Source organism: Carassius auratus, chromosome 30 (genome assembly GCF_003368295.1).
Source record: "Carassius auratus strain Wakin chromosome 30, ASM336829v1, whole genome shotgun sequence".
NCBI classification, from domain to species: domain Eukaryota; kingdom Metazoa; phylum Chordata; class Actinopteri; order Cypriniformes; family Cyprinidae; genus Carassius; species Carassius auratus.
The window spans coordinates 9190814-9212634 of NC_039272.1; the positions used below are offsets into that span (position 1 = coordinate 9190814).

General features: G+C 36.7%; 1 protein-coding gene across 1 annotated transcript in view; it reads left to right on the top strand.

Annotated features, from left to right (window-relative positions):
* The window catches only part of cfap299 (cilia and flagella associated protein 299), a 46903-nt gene that overhangs the window by 21929 nt on the left and 3153 nt on the right, over window positions 1-21821 (top strand). Inside the window, exons 4-5 of the mRNA XM_026211181.1 lie at window positions 15680-15822; window positions 20490-20619. Coding sequence (XP_026066966.1) covers window positions 15680-15822; window positions 20490-20619 — 273 coding nt within the window. The remainder of the gene's footprint in view (window positions 1-15679; window positions 15823-20489; window positions 20620-21821) is intronic.

Here is a 21821-nt window from a genome sequence, read left to right on the forward strand (position 1 = left end):
TTTCAAAGGGTTGAGGTTTGGGGTATCTGACCCCACTAAGTTTGGACTCATTCATAGAATAGACAAAGAAGTCTCTTTGTAAAAATGAATTTAGATATGCTTTGTATTTTGTTAAGGGTTCTTCATTTTGTGAATTGACACATTATTTTTACACACCATTATACTCTGAATAGCTAATACGATTAATATCTGGACTTGTGTTTAATCTATAGAGAAGAGATCAAGGTATGTTGCCAAAATACAAATGGCATGATGTTTTTCCTGCTAACATGGCTGGAAGAACCCATCCTAAATGGTTTCCTGTTGCCTGCCTCTCTAATGAACAGCTGCAAGGGCTTGACCATCTTCTCAAATATGTGCGGGAAGATTTTTAGAGGAGATGAAATTGGATACACTTAATCTAATTTCTCAAGTCTCTGGGTTTTGTTTGTCTGCTTTATGGATTCTCCATAAAGACTTGTAATAAATGTTGAATAACAATGCGGAGGAGTTTTTGGTTAACACATTTAGTGTCTTGGCTTGGATAAAAATGCATGTTTCTATACAGATTCAGTGAAAGTTCACCCAAAAATAATGCACGTTTATAAAATGTTCCCAAAACAACATTGGACCCCACTGACTTTCCTTGTACTGAGTTTTTTTTTCTTTTTCATACAGCTTTGGACCAACATGAGGGTGGGTAAACCATCATTTTTGGGTGAAATATTCCTTTAACATAATTTCTCTGGTTCTACTTAACCGGTTTAAATGAATTGTGGTATCTTGCTGTTTTACTGTGATTTCTAACATATAACAGCTTGATTTGATACTTCCGCCATAAATCAGAAGACACCTTAAGTGTTTAGAAGCATAATGGGATACTCATGCTATACTCAAAAGTTCACGTTCTCTCCTTGCACTTGTTTATCAGCCGCAGCAATGGAATTCTGTCTAGTCCACTTTCCGACATCGTGATGTTGTTATTCCTGATACTCCTATCCACCGACATCATTTTTCAGCATGACACATGACATGTGCTCTCTTACTTGTAAGGAACCAGTTAACCTCTTTGCGCTGAAGGGTTCTTGGCTCTTCTTTCTGAGGAATGTACACCTGCTCCATCAAGGCCTTCTTTTTCCTTTCCGGAGCTTTATAACCTATGCTGTAGAGTGCTCACGTCAAGAATGAGCTCAACATAAGCTGGACATTGTTTCAGCAGCTGAAGATGTCTAAGCAATAAACACATTATAGATGATGTGTGGAATTACTTGGGTGAGAATACTTGTCCTGTAGCGATCAATTATTTCATCTTGAGAACTTTAAGCATTCAAGCTCATCCCAGTGACTGCAGACGTGTGGCCGGGGTTTTGCATGGACCTCTGTTGTTGGTAATGGCTGCCCATCCAACTGGGAAATGTAATTATGCTCGAGAAGGCTCACAAGCTCACAAAGCACATTCTTTGGAATCCTTTTTGTTTTTTCAATACATAATGCTTGAATGTGTATTATTCCACCTGAGCAAATACTGCACACTATTTCACCCACAAAGCCCTCTCATTCTCTCTCTTTCTCGCTCTCCTTCTCTAACCATATGCTAATGTTATTACATCTTTGCCTTTTTTGACAAGCTCGAGGAATTCCATCTTTGCAGAGATTTTTCCTTAAGAGGTATTAGGAACAATGTGCGACAGCCTCCCAATGAATCATTGGCATAGTACATGTGCGCACCAATGAATTTGGTTTATTGTAACACTTGCTGTTTCAAAACACTTGGCGAGCCAAATTCTTCCCATATTTTCATTTTGTTGTACTATATAATAGCAGGTGCACAGATGGATTGCCTTCTTGGCTTGAAAAAGAGTTGTTACACCTGCCAGAATACTAAAGGGTATTAAATGCACATATTTAACCTAATACTTGCTGTGGAACATGGAATTTGGATACATTAAAATTCATCAGCCAGATCTTCACATATATAAGTAAGTTATATTGTAGCCATGAAAATGCTTATATATTAGTATATGCTTATATTAATTATGTATTATCTAAAATGTAATGACCATGAGTAATGTTTTGTTCATGTGCATAGAGGATGTTCTGGGGAAATGTGTTTTGTCTTTGCCACAATAGTGATTAGAATTGATATAGTAGTCGAAAGAACGACACAAAACTACATGAGGGTAGTAAATGATAAAAAATTTACATTTTAGTGGACTATTCCTTTAATTACATTTACTTATTGTAATTTTTTCCCTCTAATAATATTTTGAGGTTCATCCGTCATTCACAAACCTATGGTGCTATGCAAGTCTTTCTTAGCTCCTATATCCCCCAGAGCGAAAATGTCATCATTGCCCTCTTGAATTTCACCTATCAACTTCCTACTTCCAGCCGCCATCTGGCAATGTTGATATCGCCATGCATTCCATGTCTTTGCTCCCTGACAAACCCAAATCTGTTCATCATCTTCAGACAGCGGAAGACCTGTAATCTTTTGCAGGAGACTGACAGGCGTGCTAAAATAAACATATTCTGACCGCCGTCACTCTGTGGTGCTCATTCAGCAGGGGTGACACTGCTGTGTGCATAAGATACTAGATTCCCTTTTTCCCCCCTTAAACTGTCAAAATACTTATTGTAGTTTATTCAGCATTTCTAATTGAAAACACTGAGAAAAACACCATAATAGACCGGTTTGATTAAATAGGTACAGCTTTATAGCTAAAAGTAGGATCTACATACTTACAGCTCAGTATTTTGTCCAGTAGTGTTGAATATTTTGTTTTGCCACGGATGTATTTGACATTGGTTCAGAAAGTGCAGAGAAAACACTGAACTTTCCTCTACATAATGCATCAGAACAACTGCTTTTAGGTCTCATGGGCAAACTTGAGGGAGATTCTTACTAAATTTATCAGGCCAATGCAAACAGTGTAATATTTGTACACCTATTTCCACTGGGAGTATGAAAAAAGGACTGCTGGACTTTAATCAGAATCTTAAAACAGCCGGGCCTTTGATAAGAGCTTTCCCTGAACATTTATCTTCCTTCTCTAAAGGGTGTAATGGCATCCACTTTGATCCTGCCCTGGAAACATGATGTTGGAGTGCTGCTGTAGATAACAGTGGTCAGCTTATGTTTTGAGAGTTAAAATGTCTTCTCTTTTTTTGGGGGGGGTAATTTTCTTGGATAGCCTACAGCATCCCATTCATTTTACAGCTTCTTGTCATAATCGTCTTGACCCCCCCTGGCTAAAATGGTACAGGGAAACGGTAGAGTCCTGCAAAGTGGTGGGGGAATAATATTTGTCTTGGAGAAGCTTCCAGCGATGAGGCCAACAACAGCAAAATGTCTCCTGACAGGTGTCATGGATGAGAGTTCTTAGAATAACACAGTTGCAAAGTTTGCACCAGCGTAGGAAGAGGGAAACTTGAGAGTTTACCATGCAAACGGCTCAAATCCTGCTAACTTGGACATAAATTACATGAGGATAATTTGACACGTGTCTCAAGTATTTAAAACTGAAAAGCCATTTTACTCACTTTTATCTAAATGAGACAATGCACATCAGAGGTATACATGATTTTGCTTCTGTATTTTTTCAGCATTATATATATGCTTAAAAGGTGTTTATGAAGACATTGAATGTCTGTTTGCATTTTGTTAGACAAGACTTGATTAGCTGTGACTTCCTGTTTAGCACATGATGAGCTTAAGAAAGATTGTAATGTTTACATTGGAGCAGTTCATGATCCTTGGGAAGGAAACTCACATAAGGGTGCTACGGAGCATGTTTTCTTTGCCTTGTCATGTACAGCTGCTACTTATTCAGACTGACTCCAGTGCAGCATCAGGGCAGACTTAACTAAAAAAAAAAAAAAATTGCAAAGGGCAGTTCATGTTAATGGGTTGTAAAATAGCTTTCTGATTACAGTCGTTCCAGGGTTACAGTCGTTCAGTCCTCAGAGGTTGCAGGTGTGATTTGTTTAGCTTTTTTTTTCTGTGATGCAACACATTTTGGGAATCTGTTTTGGTCTGCTCAAACAGTGGGTTGTAGAAAAAGGAAAACTGGTGTGTGTGTGTGTCTTTTTCAGATACATATCATATATATAATTGCTATGGGATATTGTTACTCATTTGTGTTCCAGGATTGTGTTCTGGCAGCTACTTCATCTAGTATTTAAATTTGAGTCTCTGAATAAATTTGAAGCCAACAACTAAATAACCAGAGGCTAAACATTATGTCTTAAGTAGAACCAGAAAGCCCATTACTTTATTTTGAGCATAGTCAGCTGCAGCCATCAGCCCAGTATGCTTTGATGCTTTTAGCAGCCATTATGAAAGAGATGAATATGTTGAACAATGATATCAGCACACCTTGTACTTAGAATACAAAGGAAAACTTGTTTGGCAGCACCACATCACAGAAGGCAAAAATAAATCGGAAATAACTAATATAATTTTACATCACACCTGCTCGTTCAAAAGCCGTTTTCAGTGAATTTGATCACCTAGTCATTCTGATTTCACTGAAACATAATGTATACGTCTTTTCTAGATGTGACAAACAAAAACTAATGGAGGTTGTTTATGATACCAATCAACAGGAAAACACTTCAGGATTCTTAGACACACTCAAGAATGTTCCTGCGCTGTGTTAGTAGAGAGGACATTTCATAGATAACAATTTACATTTGTTTGGTAATTTACAGTCACCGAGCAATATACAAAACTTTTACTTTATCATTTAATTTTTACTCAAAATGTGGAGAAAATGTCGAACATGTAACAAATAAAAAAATACCTAGGCTAGTGGATTGTATATTTATTGTGTATCCTTTCAACAAATCAGTGGGAATTAAAATGATATTGTAAATCTTTTAAAGAAATATGCAATTGTAAACTACTCGGAATAGCATATTGCATACATGTGCATTATAAACGTATTGGTCTTAATACAGTTAAGTCCAATATTACTTTGTAAATCATGAGTTTAGTCTGTCCTTTTGAGTGGGTGGTGGTGGTAAAGCTCAGCTGTGGTTGTGGTTGTGGCTGAGGTTTATCCTGATTTACCCATTAGTCACAGCACTAATAAAGTTATTCATGTCTTCAACACAATTCTTACAAACTCTTATTCTGCCATATGGCTGATTTTCATCATTGTGACTTATATATTATTCAATTGAAATTTATTTTCACTCTAAGGACGAAGCCAAGTTGAATGAAGTAATGGATTCAGTCTTAAATATAGGGCAAACTTGTCTTCCTTCTTAGGCCTATCATGCTTTTCAAAGGTCTAATCATAACCTTGTTTCTCTACTGTTTATTTTTGTCTTCCTAACCTTTAATTACCAAGCTAAGAATCAATCTTTAACAGGTCTTTCATTTGTTAAATTGTTTTTGACCACTGAAATTATTATCTGTATTTAGCCTCCAATAAAATGTTACCACATTTGCAAGCAATTATCCAGACAAATAAGATTTTTTTGCTCTCCTTTGATTTTTCTTTAAGACACTTGCAGATGGTATAGGATTTAGATTGTTTCAGTTCAGTAAATAATTAATCAAATTAGAATTGTCTAATTAAAATAATTAGCATTTACGCTTGGTCACGTGAGTCATGCCAGTTTTGAAACTTAAAGCATAATACAACCAAGGACTACCTTTATCCCTGCAGTCCCCTTTTAGGTTCTCAAATATAATCTATAAACTTTTTCTGAATTTCTTAATTTTATTTAGAAAAACAATTATTCATTGTGTAATTTGTAGAAATTGAAATTTATATCAAATTTCCATATCTGTGGGATAGTGACTATGTCTGCTGTTAATTACACTTTATCTATTGAACTTTGTAACTTTGTCTTAAAGAAAATTTAATTTTTTGTGTATTAACTCTTAACTTTTACTTACTCTAAGACTACTGCTAAATATGTACCATCTGCAAACACATCTTTTCAAAGCATGGATTTGAACCAAGGGTTTATGTGCAGACTGTTCCACTCAAGTAGAAATGGGAATTAGTCATCAAGAGCCCTGCCAGCCTCACACTGTTATGCCACTTGCTCTGTCACACCAAGTAAATATAAATAGCACCACTAACCACATGCAGTCCGGTGAAAGTAACCCTATGCTTAACTGAATGCTTTGGAATTTTATGGAAAACTGTAAAGGTGTTTGCAGGTGTGTGGCACACTCAAGAGAATCGCCTTTTAGAGTGTGATAAAAAAAAAAAAATCATGCATTAATAAACGTTTCTTTTTTAAGTACTAGTAAATAATAATCTTTGCTTTCTCTAACTGTTGGTATAGTCTGTGTGTCTTTATTTAAGAATGCCTTATGTACATAAATAATATGTAACGGGTAACAATTAATTAATCTAAACCAGAGATCTAGGAGATCTAGGCTCTAGGAAAATAAATCTGTCTAATGAAGGCAGAAGCATATTCTAACTAAAATAAAATTCTGTATACAAAATTGTGTCAGTTTGACAGAGTGGAGCTCTATAGAAAATAAGGAAGCCTGTAGCAGTGAAAACATCCCTGAGGTAACAGTGTTTTAGACCTAGCAGGAGTGCTCATTTGAGCTTCAAACAGTTGTATTAGCTGTTGTATAAAAATTAAATGAGGGATTAATATAACTTGAAATGAGAATTTCGGGAAACAGAGTATTTAAAGCTTTGTGCCCAGCACATAGTGTGATGTATTTATTTTACACGGATTATCAGCTTTTTCTTGTTCAGGGCATGGGTTGTAAAGTGACAAACTTTGCAAAGAAAAAAAGTTTCCCTTGTTATTTATTATTTTAAAATATTAAATAAGTTATTTTTTTATTTTCCTAATTCACAATGTATGTATAGTGCCACAAACAATCAATAATTAAATAAACGTTTTCAATACAAATACAGGCACAAGTCAAGCTGCGATACCAAACAGGAGCACAGGGAGACGCCAAAGACCACTAAACCTCCTGCCTTGACCTGACTGTACCACAGTATATGATCCATTCAGAATCACTAATCACCTCTGACCACCGCATAATCTAAAACACCTTCAGCCAGCATCTGTATTTTAAGCCAAAAAAAAGAAAGAAATAACAACACTTACAGTTAGATAATGATAAAATAAAATAATAAACAAGAATGTGTTTTATGACTTTTTGACATTTTTGATGGACATTTTAATAATAGATACAATTCTCAGCTCTTTTAAAGAGTTGCAACCACGAGTTCAAATGAGTGTTTTTTTGTTTAGTTTTTTTTACTGTTGTTAATGTCTTATCAAGGCTTCTCATCATAATGGGTAATGATGCTTGACATAAGGGGAATATATGTTTGTTTGTTTTTAAACCTTGTTAAGATCACAATGATATAAACATTTTTGGGTGGAAATTACACATTACACTCCACCCAGTGCTTTGAAGCCATGCATCATTTGTTCTGCATGCACCAACAAATCTTTCTTTCTTTCTTTCTTGCTTTCTTTCTTTCTTTCTTTTTCTTTCTTTTTTTTCTTTCGCCCCATGTAAGGCATCTACTAATATCTTTGCTCATTAGAGCCTAAGTCTCTTTCTGTCACTGCTTGTGACAAAAGTTGAGCTAAAAAAAATTGAACATTAATTGTGACCAGTTTGTGGTATGTGGTTCTGCTTAATTATATCCCAGCACAGATAATGAAAAATCATTTCCATATAGTTTATCTGTGGCTATAGTCTGCGATTACGGTAATCACACAGGGCTTAAACCATGCCATAGCTTGTAATAATCTTTGCTTGCAGCTAAATTACTTGACCACTCTGAATGGAGTCCTAGCATTCCCCAAATGAATCCCCCAGGCCCAAATGGGCAGATGAAAAGCATTCCTTAACCTCTAACAGTACAGTAAATATCACAACACCCAACCTCATTTCATCACTATTGTGTAATTTACGGTCAAGAACATCAAAGATGTCTTTAACCACATTGAGAGAAGAAAAAAAAGAAAACTTGTGTGTGGCTTATTTTCAAACCAGTTTGACCACTGCAGAAATGACTTCACACTGTCAGTAAATGAAGGCAGATAGTTAAATGGATAAAATGTTACTAAGCTTTTTTATTTTAACATTTTATATTACATTCTTTTAATACATTTATTAGACTTTTTAGATTTACAGTACAGTATTTAACTAATATTTTCTTCAGTTTGTTGGAATGGGCTCTGTTTTTCTAATCAAAATGCATAGTTAGGGCTGATGAAATATAAAGTAATGTTTTCTTAAACAGCCATTATTTCCTTTTCCTCTTCAACTTTGCTATGACTGAATATCTCTTAAAAACAATTAAAACACTCCAGAGGGATGTTCCAAGCAGCCGTGCAGTTTGTTAAAATCTGAGATTTACTGGAATATGTTAAACACTTTGCACAGTGCTATGATGAAAAGCAAAGCATTTTCCAAGAAAAAGAAGAAAGGAAAATAATTACTTCTCAAGGGTTTTTGACAAGAGGCAGAGCGGACAACACCCTACTACCCCCTCACAGTTTTTTTTTTCCTTCTCACCCTCTCTTCCTCTCTCTTTCCTAGGAAAAAATGCTGCCTGCACCTGTGTGGGCTCTTTTTAACACCTCCCGTGGCATTTCGTAATCGCACTTCCCTCTGATCAAAGTGTCCAAGAAATGTCGTGAGCAGAGATATTAGATCTCACCTGAGGTAAAGAAGAGTTTTATTTTTTCAGAATAGCTGAGAATAATGCACCGCTGTTATAATAGACAGTTGAAGGGGAGAACACTGTGATGATGAGGAGCTTCTGCCCTGTCCCTGCTGAAATGTTGTCTGTGTCGGACTGTAGGTGTGGCATTTTATGTAAACAGTCAAATGCAGAAAAAAAAAAAACATGTAAACGAACCTTCATGAGTCTGTAGTCTGCAAGGCAGAAGACCGTCCTGTGCAAGGCAGGAATGTTATCATGGTGCATTTGGGACTGGCCCTCCTAATTACAGGAGGGTAAGTTTGGTTAGGCCAGAGGCACTTTGTAATTACTATGATTGCAATGCTTTAGACATAAGTCTATCCTGGCCTGCAGTTCCTTTTGAAGAATGAGGACCAGAAAGACTATATTAAATGTGTACCTTTTCTTGTTAAATCAGACATAGGCAGAGCAGTTATGAATTTAATGACTGCTGAATAGTGGTGATTGACAGTTGACCCCATAAGGACATGTATGTATCAGTGTCTTTTGGAATGCAGTAAATGCATAACCATTTGATTATTGGATTTTACAGTGAGAAATACATATTGGATATTAATTCAAAAACTTTATTCATTAAAACTTTTTAGTGTGCTATTAAACAGTATTAGCCTGTTAAATATGAAATTAGTAGAAGTCATCTGATGATAAGCAAACTATCAACTGTCAGCATGTCCTGACTTCAGAATTGTCTGGTCCAGGTTTTATCTGGCATCATCTGCATGCCTGCATGCCATTGGTCAAGTAAATGCAATGCCTGCAAGCTATTGGTTAAAATACTATTCAGTCATTGCCTTTAGCAAAAAAAAGGGAAAACAGAGCCAAAACCCAGACACTTTTGACAATTTAGATAAAATACGACATATGTCAACATGAACTGTTATTGCAAGGTTGCAAAGCATGCAGTTCATAATCGCTTTCTAATTGTTTCTTTCTAGATCGTAACCTCATCAGTAACACTTTACAAAAGGTTCTCATTAGATAGTTAATAATGAACAATGTTACATTATTTAATGATATTTGTTAATATTATTAATTTAATTTTAATATCTTTTTTCATTGTTAGTTCATTTAGTTCAGGCCTATTAGATAACATAATAAAATAGTACAGTACGCTAAGATTAATAAATGCTTTAAATCCTTTTTTTAGTTCATGGTTAGTTCATGTTAACCAATGTGGTTATCTAATGTTATCAAATGGAACCTTAGTGTTAAGTGTTACCACTTTATCTTATGTCCAGCTAGGACAGGTAATCCTAAAGTCTGAAAATCTATCAATTTAAATTACATCCAACACCACATTATATGAGCTTCATTTTTTGTTCTGCTCTCAGTTTAACACATCCTCCTTAAATAACAGGAAGGGAGTGCATTCGAAAATAAAGTTGTTTGTGGCCAGCTTTTATGTCCAACCGAAGAATTCAGCAAACTGAATTTTTTAACACCAAGTTCCTGCTACATTCAGAGAGGGGACACATGGCAGCTGTGAATGTGGTTTCAACCCGAGAACATTAAGGTTTAGTAACGTGACTCATTTATCATTCTACTCCATTCATAGAAATCTTGAGGTCGATTGCGTCAGACTTTCCTCCCAGTTCTTTGACTCAACACTAGTGAAAACCTTGTAATATTGTACCAAGTTAAAATCATAGCAACGGCCCTGCAGATGTCTGAGACAAAAAGATTAGGTTTTAACTCATCGTTAAACACAGCTACTGTTTGCATACCCTTGTTTAACAAAAGTGATTTGTTAAGTAAATGTTCAACAAAGGTCTGGTTACCTAGCTGCAATCCACAGGAATACAGAGTCCAGAATATACCATCATCCTCTGGAAAATCAAAGGGAAGGTTTAATGAAAACAAGCCAGATTCATAAAACCTTCCCATCTTGACAAATCCCAGGACTACAGCTGGTCATGTGCACCCTGAACCAGCAAGGACAGCATACTAATAGGTTGTGATCTTGCTGTTAATCTCCTTTACAAATCCCTGGCATAACATCTGATTGATCTAAATGGGGAAAGGGGTGTTTTTATTGCAGGAAACAAAAAAGAATTCCCTTGAAAATGAACTGTGTAGTGTGCTCGCTCAGATGACTCTGCATGCCCTGCAGAAGAATATATGGAAGAGCGATTAAGTTTGTTTTCCAATTTTGTCATTGTGAAATACACCTATTTTTATGAAACCATGGAAATTATGATGTTTCCGAGTTTTTCATGCAGTGAATGTATGAGCTTAGGAGGTTGTCAAGATTTGAGGTTTAGCATTTTTGCATGTGTTTGGTCAACTCTGGTTCACCTCTGCTTTGCTTCACTTCATGCGCTTGTGCAGGTGGCATGCTTCAATAATAAAGACAAGCTTTACAAACAGTATTGTTTTCCTCTGTAGCCAAAGAGAATTCTTCATTAGTTTAAGAAAGGGATTCGGGTTTAGAAAAAAGGAAGCCTGATTTTCAACACCTTCTTAAATAAAAGGTGTGTTATGTTAAACATTGTGATTGAGGGAGCTTTTGTAAGCCCATTGAAAGTTCTTCACACTCAAAAAACAAAAGAGCAGAATCTAAGTAGTCCATGACCTTTGATATTTTTTTCCCGTCTGTGTTTTTTACTACCCCACAATGTGTAAGAAACGTAAAATGTTATGATTTAGGAAAAGGAAAGTGTCCGATAAAATTGATGAGCACTTGATCCAAAAATGTCAATCTTTGGAAACACTTCTCACAGGTTCACATATATGAAGCTCTGAGTCACTAAGGGCAGTGCTGCTTTGCACATGTTTCAGATAAACTTACATTTTCCCAAAAGTAACATGGAAGCCAAAAGAATGTGGAAAATGGCTGTAGTGGTAGCAGCACTGCTGGGGATGGGGAAAGCTGTCTGCATGGAATCACATTGGTGTAGGAAATCTCAAAAGAGACCTAAACTCAACTGATTTGTGTGCTGCCACTTTTGTTGACCCTGTGGTGCTAGTTTTTTGAAGCTATAATTCTCAACATAATTTAGCTGTGCCCATAATTTAAGTCACTTTTCCCTAGACAGTATACACTGACTCTCCTCGTCAATATAGACCTCTGAACTTAACATTCAAACAGACTTTACTCAGTCTGGAACATTTTCCACCTGTTGCACAGGTATTTGGTTTTTGAAAGCTGAGCTTCTTGCAATTTATGCATGGTTTCTTTCTTTAAAAATTAATGAGCATGCATATTTTTCAGAATGTTTAATCCTTGAATCCAAGTAAAATTGACCATACAGTTATAAAGTTTGTGTGGTGCTTTGAAAATAGCTGATTCATTTTTAATGGCCAGCAGCTAAGAAAAGATGCTTTTTGCCTCCATAATTGTGTAGTTACAGCGTTTACCAGCAGGGGCGGTCTTAACCATGCTCCTAACCAGCCAAAACCCTAAAGCCACCTATTAAGTGGTTTGGTCTCTACTTTTTAGCTTTCTGCCCAACTGATTGCTCGCTTGGCTTCCTCCACCCTTGGCAGCGTCCACAGTTGTCAAGCCCCATCTCAGCCCTCAGAGTGGAGCACCAGCTCTTTTCAGGGTGTTTTGTAGATGGCCAGAGGACACCTGCCCAGGCTCTGTTTATTTTCTTGCACAAACACCCAAGCAATGTGTTTATGATTGGAAAAGCCGAGCACATGAGTAAACATTTGCTTAAATCTCATCTCCCCTTCGACCTCTGCATAAACAACCCCTTTTTGTCCTTTTTTTTTTTTTTTGACGTACATTCTTTCTACTCACAACCACATATCTAGACACAATCCTATGTCTGTGTTTGCCAAAAAGTCCTGTCACAATTCCACCACCTGCTTTAAATTCACTGTCCCACGGTAACTTTTGATTACTTTCTTTTCTTTCCTTCTCTCAGTTTCTTCTTGCGAATAAATAACAAACTATTTTTAAAACTCAGAAATTCGCAAAGTAAATCCAGATTTGAATGTCCAGCTGCCAAAACGAGCAACCAGTCTTTCGGTATGGTTAAGTTGTACATTTTTGTTCCTCGTGCCAGGACATCTGTCTTCTGACACACCCTGTCATTATAAGAAAAAGGAAGCAGCATCTTTTGATTATTTTCATTCGTATTGCATACATTTCCACCGAAACTCTGTAAGTCTGTCAGAGACATTAAAAAAGACGTTAAAGACTGCCAAATTGATTCATTAATTTTTTGTAGCCACTCTGTGGCCTTGTCCTGTCTTGGGATTTTTAAACCAATTTCAATGCACACTGATTGTCATTTATAGGCTGACCAGGTTTGACATGATTATGAAAAAAATAAAAATAATTAAAACCCCTAAACACTTCAGTGGTTCAAGTAGCACTATTAAACACATTAAACATTTTAACTGCTTCTGTGGTCCAAAGTTTCATTATGTTTAAATTTAAATCACTCGTACAGAATTACAGCCTTCTTTTCATGCAGGCTAAGAAAATTCCTCAAGAAACATTTATATATACACTCACACACACACACGGATGTTTCCACAGTATTATATTTTATCATTTGTTTTATAATATATTTATTTAATTTTAATATTTCCCAAATTATATATATAATATATATATATATTTGGTTGGGTAGTTATGCGAGTTCAGAGGTGGTGTAATATCTATGTTCTGACTGAAAAGAAAAAATGTGTATCACGTTGCCCACTTAGAGGTTTTTTGTTTGAAGTACTGTGACCCAGAGCACTTCCAGGACCTCTTAGTTTTCTAAAGGCCAAATGCGATTCTGGCTGATCCCAACAGAAGCAGAACACCTCAGCACATCTGGACTCACCGCTGCATCTATTACACAAGCCCCACTATGTGAAGTCACGTCCAAGGCAAATAAGCAACCCCCCCCCCCCAAAAAAAAGAACACCTAAAGGGGGACAAGGGTAAGGCTGCCAAAAAAAAAAAGGACCCCGACCCCAAGCATTCCTCTCATCCTGGTCATGTTTTCATTACCCCGACAAATTTACACAGTTGTTAGTGATGGCCTGGGATTCCTCCAACGCACAGCCCACCAATAATAAACAGATGCCAGCTGACACCCTCAGACACCTGCAAGCCTCCCTGACAGTGCAGGATTGTTCCCAGGCGGAGAGCAACAAGAGGCCCTGCTTTCCTCTCAAAGTGTTATCCATTCAAGAGGGTGCCACCTTGAGAGAAATGCGTCATTGGTAAATCCTACCAGAGGAAACATGCTCATGAACCTGCCAGACCGGTGATAAAAGAGTGTTTTCTCTTCTTTCATTGTCACAGTGCCCAAGAGTGGGTTTGTGAAAACAGATGCAACTCATTTTTTCATTTTTTTCTTTTTTGATGTACTGCAAAATTTTAAGTTAGACTACTAAATTAATATTAAGAGATGCACCAACATTATAAAAAATCTGTAAAGATTATTATTTTCATAAAATCTACATTCCTGCAGTACTGTTCAAAAGTTTGTGATCAGTAAGATGGTCAGTAAGGTTTTATATTATATTTATTTATTTTTTTTTATTTATTTTTTTTTTTAAGAAATTAATAGTTTTATACAGCTAGGATGCATTAGGTTGATAAAAAGCCTAAACGGTTTCACCGTTTTCACAAAAATATTAAGCAGCACAGCTTTTTTCAATGTTGATGAATTTTGCTTGAAAACATTGAATAAAATGATTTCTGAATGATCATGTGACACTGATGACTGGAGTAATGGCTACAGAAAATTAAGCCTGTCTTTCACATGAATAAGATACTCAAATATATAAAATGAAAATATTTTCAAATCAATAAGATAAAAACACGTATTTTAAATTGTAATAATGTTTCACAATATTATTGTTTTTACTGTATTTTACATCAAATAAATGCATCCTTTGTGACACATAAGATTTTTCTGATTGTTTACTATTTTGTCTAAGTAAATAAAATAAAAAGTGAAAGCTAAAATAAATTTTTTTTGTAAAAAAGAAAAAAATCTAATATCAGAAATAGGCATGGTACCAAAACATTGTGAATCCCTATTAATGTAAAGAGGCAAAGACCAGTTGTAGTTTTGTGTTGTTTCGGCGAAGTAGACTTTTACAAATAGTTTGTAATATCAGTACAGTTCATTTGTTACTGACATAGTCTGTAAGTGATGTTTTCTCGTAAGAGGCCATTTCCTTATCAGATACCGTAAAAGAGGTAACTTCTTAAAGGTACAACACCTGTTCTCTCTGACTACAGGAAACTGATGGAAACAGTCAGCTCCACAGATCTGTTTTTATCACTTGGCCTGTGGACTTATGAGGGCGAGAGGAAACCTTTCTGCCATTGTATGACTGTGGGCTAGAGGGTTTTGATTCCTCTTCTGCAATCGAAAGATGATCTCCACTCCTTGCTCTGCCCACTGTAATCCCCCACCTTTGCCTGATGATTTCTTTTCAAGACTGACGGGGGAGCGCAAAAGCCACAGATAAGGTAGTTGGATCAACCCCTGGCCAGCTGTGAACCAGATAGCATCTGTTTAAAGCATCTAAAGGAGGGCCGTTCCTTTTCAAGTCTGCAGTGCTAGTTATCTCACTTTTATCCTGCACATGTAAGGGAAATCCACAGATGGCCAGGGAAGTGATATCATTTACTATGCTATCAAAAAGGATGATTTCACACAAGAAGTGTGACTCTTGTCTCTCGCTGTCTCTTAGAGGTAAACAGACAAGCCAAAACAAAGATCCTCTTCACAGCAGATGTGGTTGGAAGATATTCTTTCATCACTAGCATCCAGACAAAACAACTGCTGACTGAACTCCGAAATGTGCAGAGTCCAGGTCTTCCATTCTAAAAGAGACTCTTTAAAAAAAAAATCTGATTCATGGTATGGACTGTTACACAATTTCATTAAAGGTGCATTTGTAACAGAATCTTACATATTGCGATGATTTATCTCTCTCTTTGGTCTAGTTTGTCAGTATAGGATACTGCACTCCAGATTTTTATACAGCATGTCCTCCTGTTTTCCTTGCAGTCCATCATTTTCATAAGGGACCGAAATTCTCACGGACAGGAAATATCTGGGTATATAGACTACTCCCACCGACTAAAATCTGAAGACTTTGAACCATATTTCAGCGGAAAGAAAAGGCTCATGCCAAAACCAACTGACTTAAGGTAAGCCTATATATATTATGACCCATCCATGATGATTTCCGGTTACTATTGTTTTAGTAGCTGTGCTACTGAACATCTCAAAGTTCGATGTTCTCAGATTAATGTGCATGCATCCTTTGATCCCTGAAGGATTTTTATTTCTAAAAAGGATATCTTCTGCAAAATATCAATGTGCAAGTAATAAAGTGAAAGCAAAACAGATTTCCTGTTTATAATGGAGGAAGAGGAAGTATCTTTTTGCCCTGGGCAGTGCATTAAATGGGAGTGTGTATGTTATGAATGATGCCTTTTTCATCCTCTAATATTAATATTAGTCAAATAGTGATCCTCTGTAAACCAAGTTAGGGAGTCATAGCCATCCAAAAAGAAAGCATCACTAATCTTCATAAAGATTTCCTTTAAGAGCAGTTTGTTTGAGATTCAATTGAGATTAATAAAAGCAAGCATCTGAAATATATTATAAGATGAATATACAATATTTAAAAATCGGTCAGTGACATTTTTTATGCAAAAAGAATATGCTTATTCAACAAAGATGCATCACAATGACAGTCATTTTTGTAACACTTATAATGTTACAAAAAATGTCTGTTTCAAATAAATGCAGTTCTTTAAACTTTCTGTTGATCAACGAATCTTGACAGAAGAACACTTAAGCAGAAAGCATTAGGTAGCACTACAAATTACAAAAACTGATAAAAATAAAGAAACGTTATTTTGTAATCAAATCAACATATTAGAATGATTTCTGAAGGATCGTGTGATACTGAACACTGTAAAAAAGAGTAATGGCTGATGAAAACTGATAATAATAATATTGTAAAATGTATTTTCACTTCTAATACAATTCACAATAGTGCTGTTTTTTTATTACTGTACTTTTATCAAACATAAAACACCTTAAATATAAACATAAAACATATTTCAAAAACATCTAACCCCAAACTTTTGAATGACATAATGTAGATGTGCATATATTTATGAATAAAAAAATATGATGAAACCCAAATAAATATTGTATAATAAACAATATACAAACACAGTAAAACACTGAGTGGGATTTTAAGACCTTTAAAGCTGGTATATCCAGTATGCAAGTATATCCAGGCATGTTTGTGTTTGCATATCCACCTCTTAACTGTCACAGCACATGATCTAATCAGGGTAAGTAATGGAAGTACACTACAGCAAGCATAAGCATTCCCATTTCCTGTTACTCTCAGCCCCATCTCTCTTCCTCTCCCTATCCCCCCCCCCCACCCCATCTCTCTCTCTGTTCTCGCTTTCCTCCACCATACTTCTCACGGGAACAATAACAAGCAGTGCTTGTGGTTGCCACTAAGATGGAGCAGATGTTGTGTTCTTCCCGTACAGATGCATGAATCCACACTACAGCTGACAGACTTTGACTGCCTCACCACAAAGATAAAAAGTACAAAAATCATGGCCACCAGCTGAGGACAATCACCAAACCTTTAGTAATATAGAAGGAAAGTCATAGCTAGATGGAAAGGTGGATATTTAGATCATTTGTCCTCTTTATAGAAGACTGGTTTCTTTGGGTATATTGACTCAAAGCAGCACCTCTCAGTAATTCTAGGTTACCAGCCAGACTATTCTCTTTCTCCTTGATCCATAGAGTTACAGCTGGTGGCTTTTTAAAACACTCTTAAAACTCTCCATCAGGCTTTAGTTTGGTAACCATGGAGCACTGAAGTACACAAACATCTTTTTCTCTGTCAGTGTTGTGTAGTGTAATGGTAAAGATGCAGTCCTGTTATTAACGCCACAATAATTGTTTCCACAAAGCCCAGGTCTTTCACACCTTGGTAAGTTAGTGTGGGTCGGGTGCCATTCAGCTGCGCTATGAATATTAAGAATTTCATGTTACCAGGTGACGTCTCTGCAGGGACAGAAGGGACCAAAAGTGGCAAGGAATGTGTTCAATCTACATGTGTTGCTGCACTCATGCGTTTTCAATCAAAAAACGAATAGACCAAATGCTCAGAAAGCCCAGCTTTCTTCGAGCTTCCTCTGACTTGAAACTTTTTCAAGGCTTTGGAGCCTTTTTCTGCCCATCTTTTCATGTTCTCTGTTAAAATATCTCACATCTGTTCTGTTTCTACGACCAAAAGTAAGTGGTTCACCATTGCATAAAAGTGGTCAACCCAAAAATGCTAATTGCTATATGGCGTTTCAGTATAAATAGACACCGAAAATGCTGTCAAACCTTATTTTAAAAAGGAGGAAGTGAATATGCATCCTACATGCATCCTTTTACATTTTGTATATGTTATAAACCATATGGAGAGAAGAAAAGTGAAGACTTTCTATTTGTTTTGTGAAGATGCATCTATATAGAAAGTTTGATCCAAAGGCAAACATAGCGAGAGCTAAACTTGTCATTTCATGCAGCACTGTATTTCTCCACAGAATCAGGGTCTGCCATGTTTACCGTGATGGCACTCACTCCGATGGCAACCAAAGGAAGTCTTTCCTGTGATGTAAAATGGCAAGCTCAGACCCTGTGAGAACGTTTAATTCAGACCATTACTTTTTGTTTAGATCTTATTATCCAGTCTTTTCATTTCAAGCTTTCTTTTGTTTGCTTTGGTGACCAGCACCATGGTTTCTGGTCACCTTGACAGGAAATACTGGAGCGGACAGGGAAGTGTGAGGTGTCTTTCCATCATGCATTCGCTATCTTACACACAGAGCCATATGTAATAAATTATGATAAACTGGAGTTCTTTCAAGATGGTACAACCACAGGATGGGCCTGCAGAGCACTGAAAAAAAAGACTTAAATCACTTTTGTTAGATTTACTTACATTTGGTGTGTAAAGAAGAGCTGATCAAGAGCAACTATACTCAGGTGTTTTTAGGACTTGTAATTTGTTTAAATACTTGACACCACAATGACATTAATTCATGATTTAGTTAACAGACATATTAGTTATTTATTAGATAGTTCTATGTCTTAGTGTCCAAATGTCCAAGTGTCTTTATATTGCACCAGGGATTGCTACTGAACCGAATGCTACATAGCTAGAAATCAACTGATTGAGAATCATATCCCAAAAGGCAATGATTTATATCCTTGAGGTTAAGGTCATAACTTCTTATAAACAGCATCTGTAAAATGTTTTAGTAGCACTGCAGCAGTGCAAAATGTAAAAAGCTTTGGCTGACATCCACAGTGTTATCATAACAGAGAATGAAATGCTCTTGCATCCATATGCCTCTCCCTTGGACTTATAAAGAGCCTCTCCCCAAAGTCCAGCTTTGTTCTTGGACCACAAACTACTGCTTGGGGAAAGCTGAGGTCCATTTGAGCAACCCTTGCTGCCTCAGAGTGTGACATTTGGAATTGGTGTTTCTGCAAAGCAGCTGTCTTCCAGCAGTTAAGCTTGTGATGAGAACCACTAACACGGTCCAGATAGTCTCTTTTTTTCATTATTGCTCATTGCGTGCGTTAATTACATTTAGATCTATTCTCAGTGCCATTTTGAGTGGCCTGCTGGGTCTCAATCTTTACATTGATCAGTGCAGACAGAGGAATTTTTTGGTTGTAGCTGTGAGAAAGTGTTTTTTCCCTTTAGCCTGGAATGTCTGGAAAGCTTTGTAGAAGCTCATGTGTGAACATAGATTTTTGAATCTATTCTTGAACATATTCAAATAACTTTTCTAGAGTCTTTGTGTTCAGTTGGAGGAAAACTGATATGTAAGTGAAACTTCTGTCCAACAAGCATGTCAACGGCTAAAACAGTAAGGTACCCTTCAAGAATTCACATGAAAAATTTAAGCATGTATACTGAAAAAAAAAAAAAAAAAAAAAACGGGTAATTTTCTGCCAGGACATTATCTGTAATGTTTATGGACATTACCTTTAACCTCTAAAACAACACAATGCATTATTGTGTAATTCAGGTAAAACACCTGTGAGAAATCAATGCAGAGTACAAAGTACATTATGCCCTATTTTGTGACAAAGTATACAAATCTTAAACATGTTTGACATTTACAGTACACAGTGTTTTAGTCCTAAAAAGTAAAACCCTGCATTTCTGGTACTTTCTAACACCGACAAATCCTGATGTCTTGTAATTTGTGCTTAATATGTTTAATAGCTTCAATATATTTCCCCATTAGATTTACTCTCTACAGTTAAAAAGAATGGTACTTTGCTTCCTTTCTTTTAATTGAAGACATTCTCCAGCAATTGAAGTAGTTTTCAGTCATTTTCCAAATGTGTTTCAGAAAGCAACCCTCACTTGTAATTTTGTGGATGTCAAGAGCACAATTGTTCTCTTGTCTTCCACTTCAATAGTGGAATAGAACTAGAATGGAGAAAAAAAAATGATTGGCACTTATTCTAAAACATCGAACAGACTGATTTCCTTATACAACTTAACACCTGGCTTTCCAAGCGCACCTTTTATCAAAATGGGAACAAATGTGTTATTTCATCTTTTTGTGAAAAGCACACTAGACACATCCTGACATTTTGTCAGGTGAAAAAAACTTTTAACTTTAGTTTATATACTACACTACATTTCACTAAAGCCATTCATCCATACAGTAGAGTTTTCTGTCAACACCTTAAAAGCATGCATTTTATTATCTTTAGACCATTATAAACTTATTAACCCTAACTTTATCTTCAGCTTCTACAACTGGGGAACACAGGTGGCCAAACATAATGCCAGCACAAACTATGAGGTAATCACAGAAAATCCAAGCGGCCTGCTCTTCAAGTGCAAGAACGACAGGAAAATCTTGAATGTTGACCCAGAGGTGAGCATGTTTGATCTCAACAGACACTGGTAAACAGAGAGTGCTGACCTCTCTCAACTCTCATTTAACATCCATGAGTAAATGAACACCTGAACTATGTTAGCTGAGTATTTGCTTAATAAATAACTCAAGAAAGAAATGCGATTTACAACGGAACATAGTGTCATCTCCTATACTACTCCTTTTTCGATGCAGTGCCTAATCAGTTGATTATGGCAGATAATCATGCAGAAATGTTGATGCATTTTCAAGTCTTTTTGAAACCCTTATGTCGTGATAATAATTATAATAAATCAGTACATTTATAAAGCACTTTTCTAGGCACTAAATATTGTAGAAATTTAATTTTCTGTAAAATTGCTGTGCAGTGATTTTTATGGTAAAAAGCACTATTAAAAATAAACTTAAACTGAATTGATCTCAAAGTGCTTTTTGAGGGGGGATCTCCTCATCCGCCACCAGTGTGTGCCAGAATGCCAACCACACACCAGCTTATTGGTGGAGAGGAGACAGAGTGATTAAACCAATCAACAGATATGGGGATGGTTAGAAGGCCATGATGGTCAGAGGCCAATGGGCAAATTTGGCCAGGACGCCAAGCAGGGCTGGACTGGGACAAAAAAAAATCGGCCATGGCATTTTTTGGTTCAGGCAGGCCACCACTCAGGGCTGGATTGGTAATCAGGCATATCGGCATTTTCCCAGTAGTCCGAAGCACCTAAGGGGCCGACAGAATGTTTTTTGGGGACAGCCAGCAGCCAGTGGCCCATTGATTTGTCTCCTGTATTGATAGCATAAACCACCCAATCACAATGTGCTATAGAAGGGGCGATTAAGTATTTTGCTCCACCTATATAAATATCACTGCACCCCAACTTCTTCCTCATCAGCTTTCCTCACATTTTCACAGCAGCTTTATCAAGAACAGTCTTGCTCTGTGGTGAGTGATGTGGCCAAAGAGCCAGGCAGGAGGACTCGCAGTGGAGGAAGGCATCTAACCTATCCTGCCCACACTGCCAAAAGCACCAAAAGTTAGTTAAATGACCATGGTGTTGGAGTGTCTGACTGGCCAGCAAACTCACTAGACCTTAAGGTATTGTCAAGAGGAAAATGAGAAACAAGAGACCAAAAAAATGCAGATGAGCTGAAGGCCACTGTCAAAAATACCTGCTTCCATACAACCTCAGCAGTGCCACAGACTG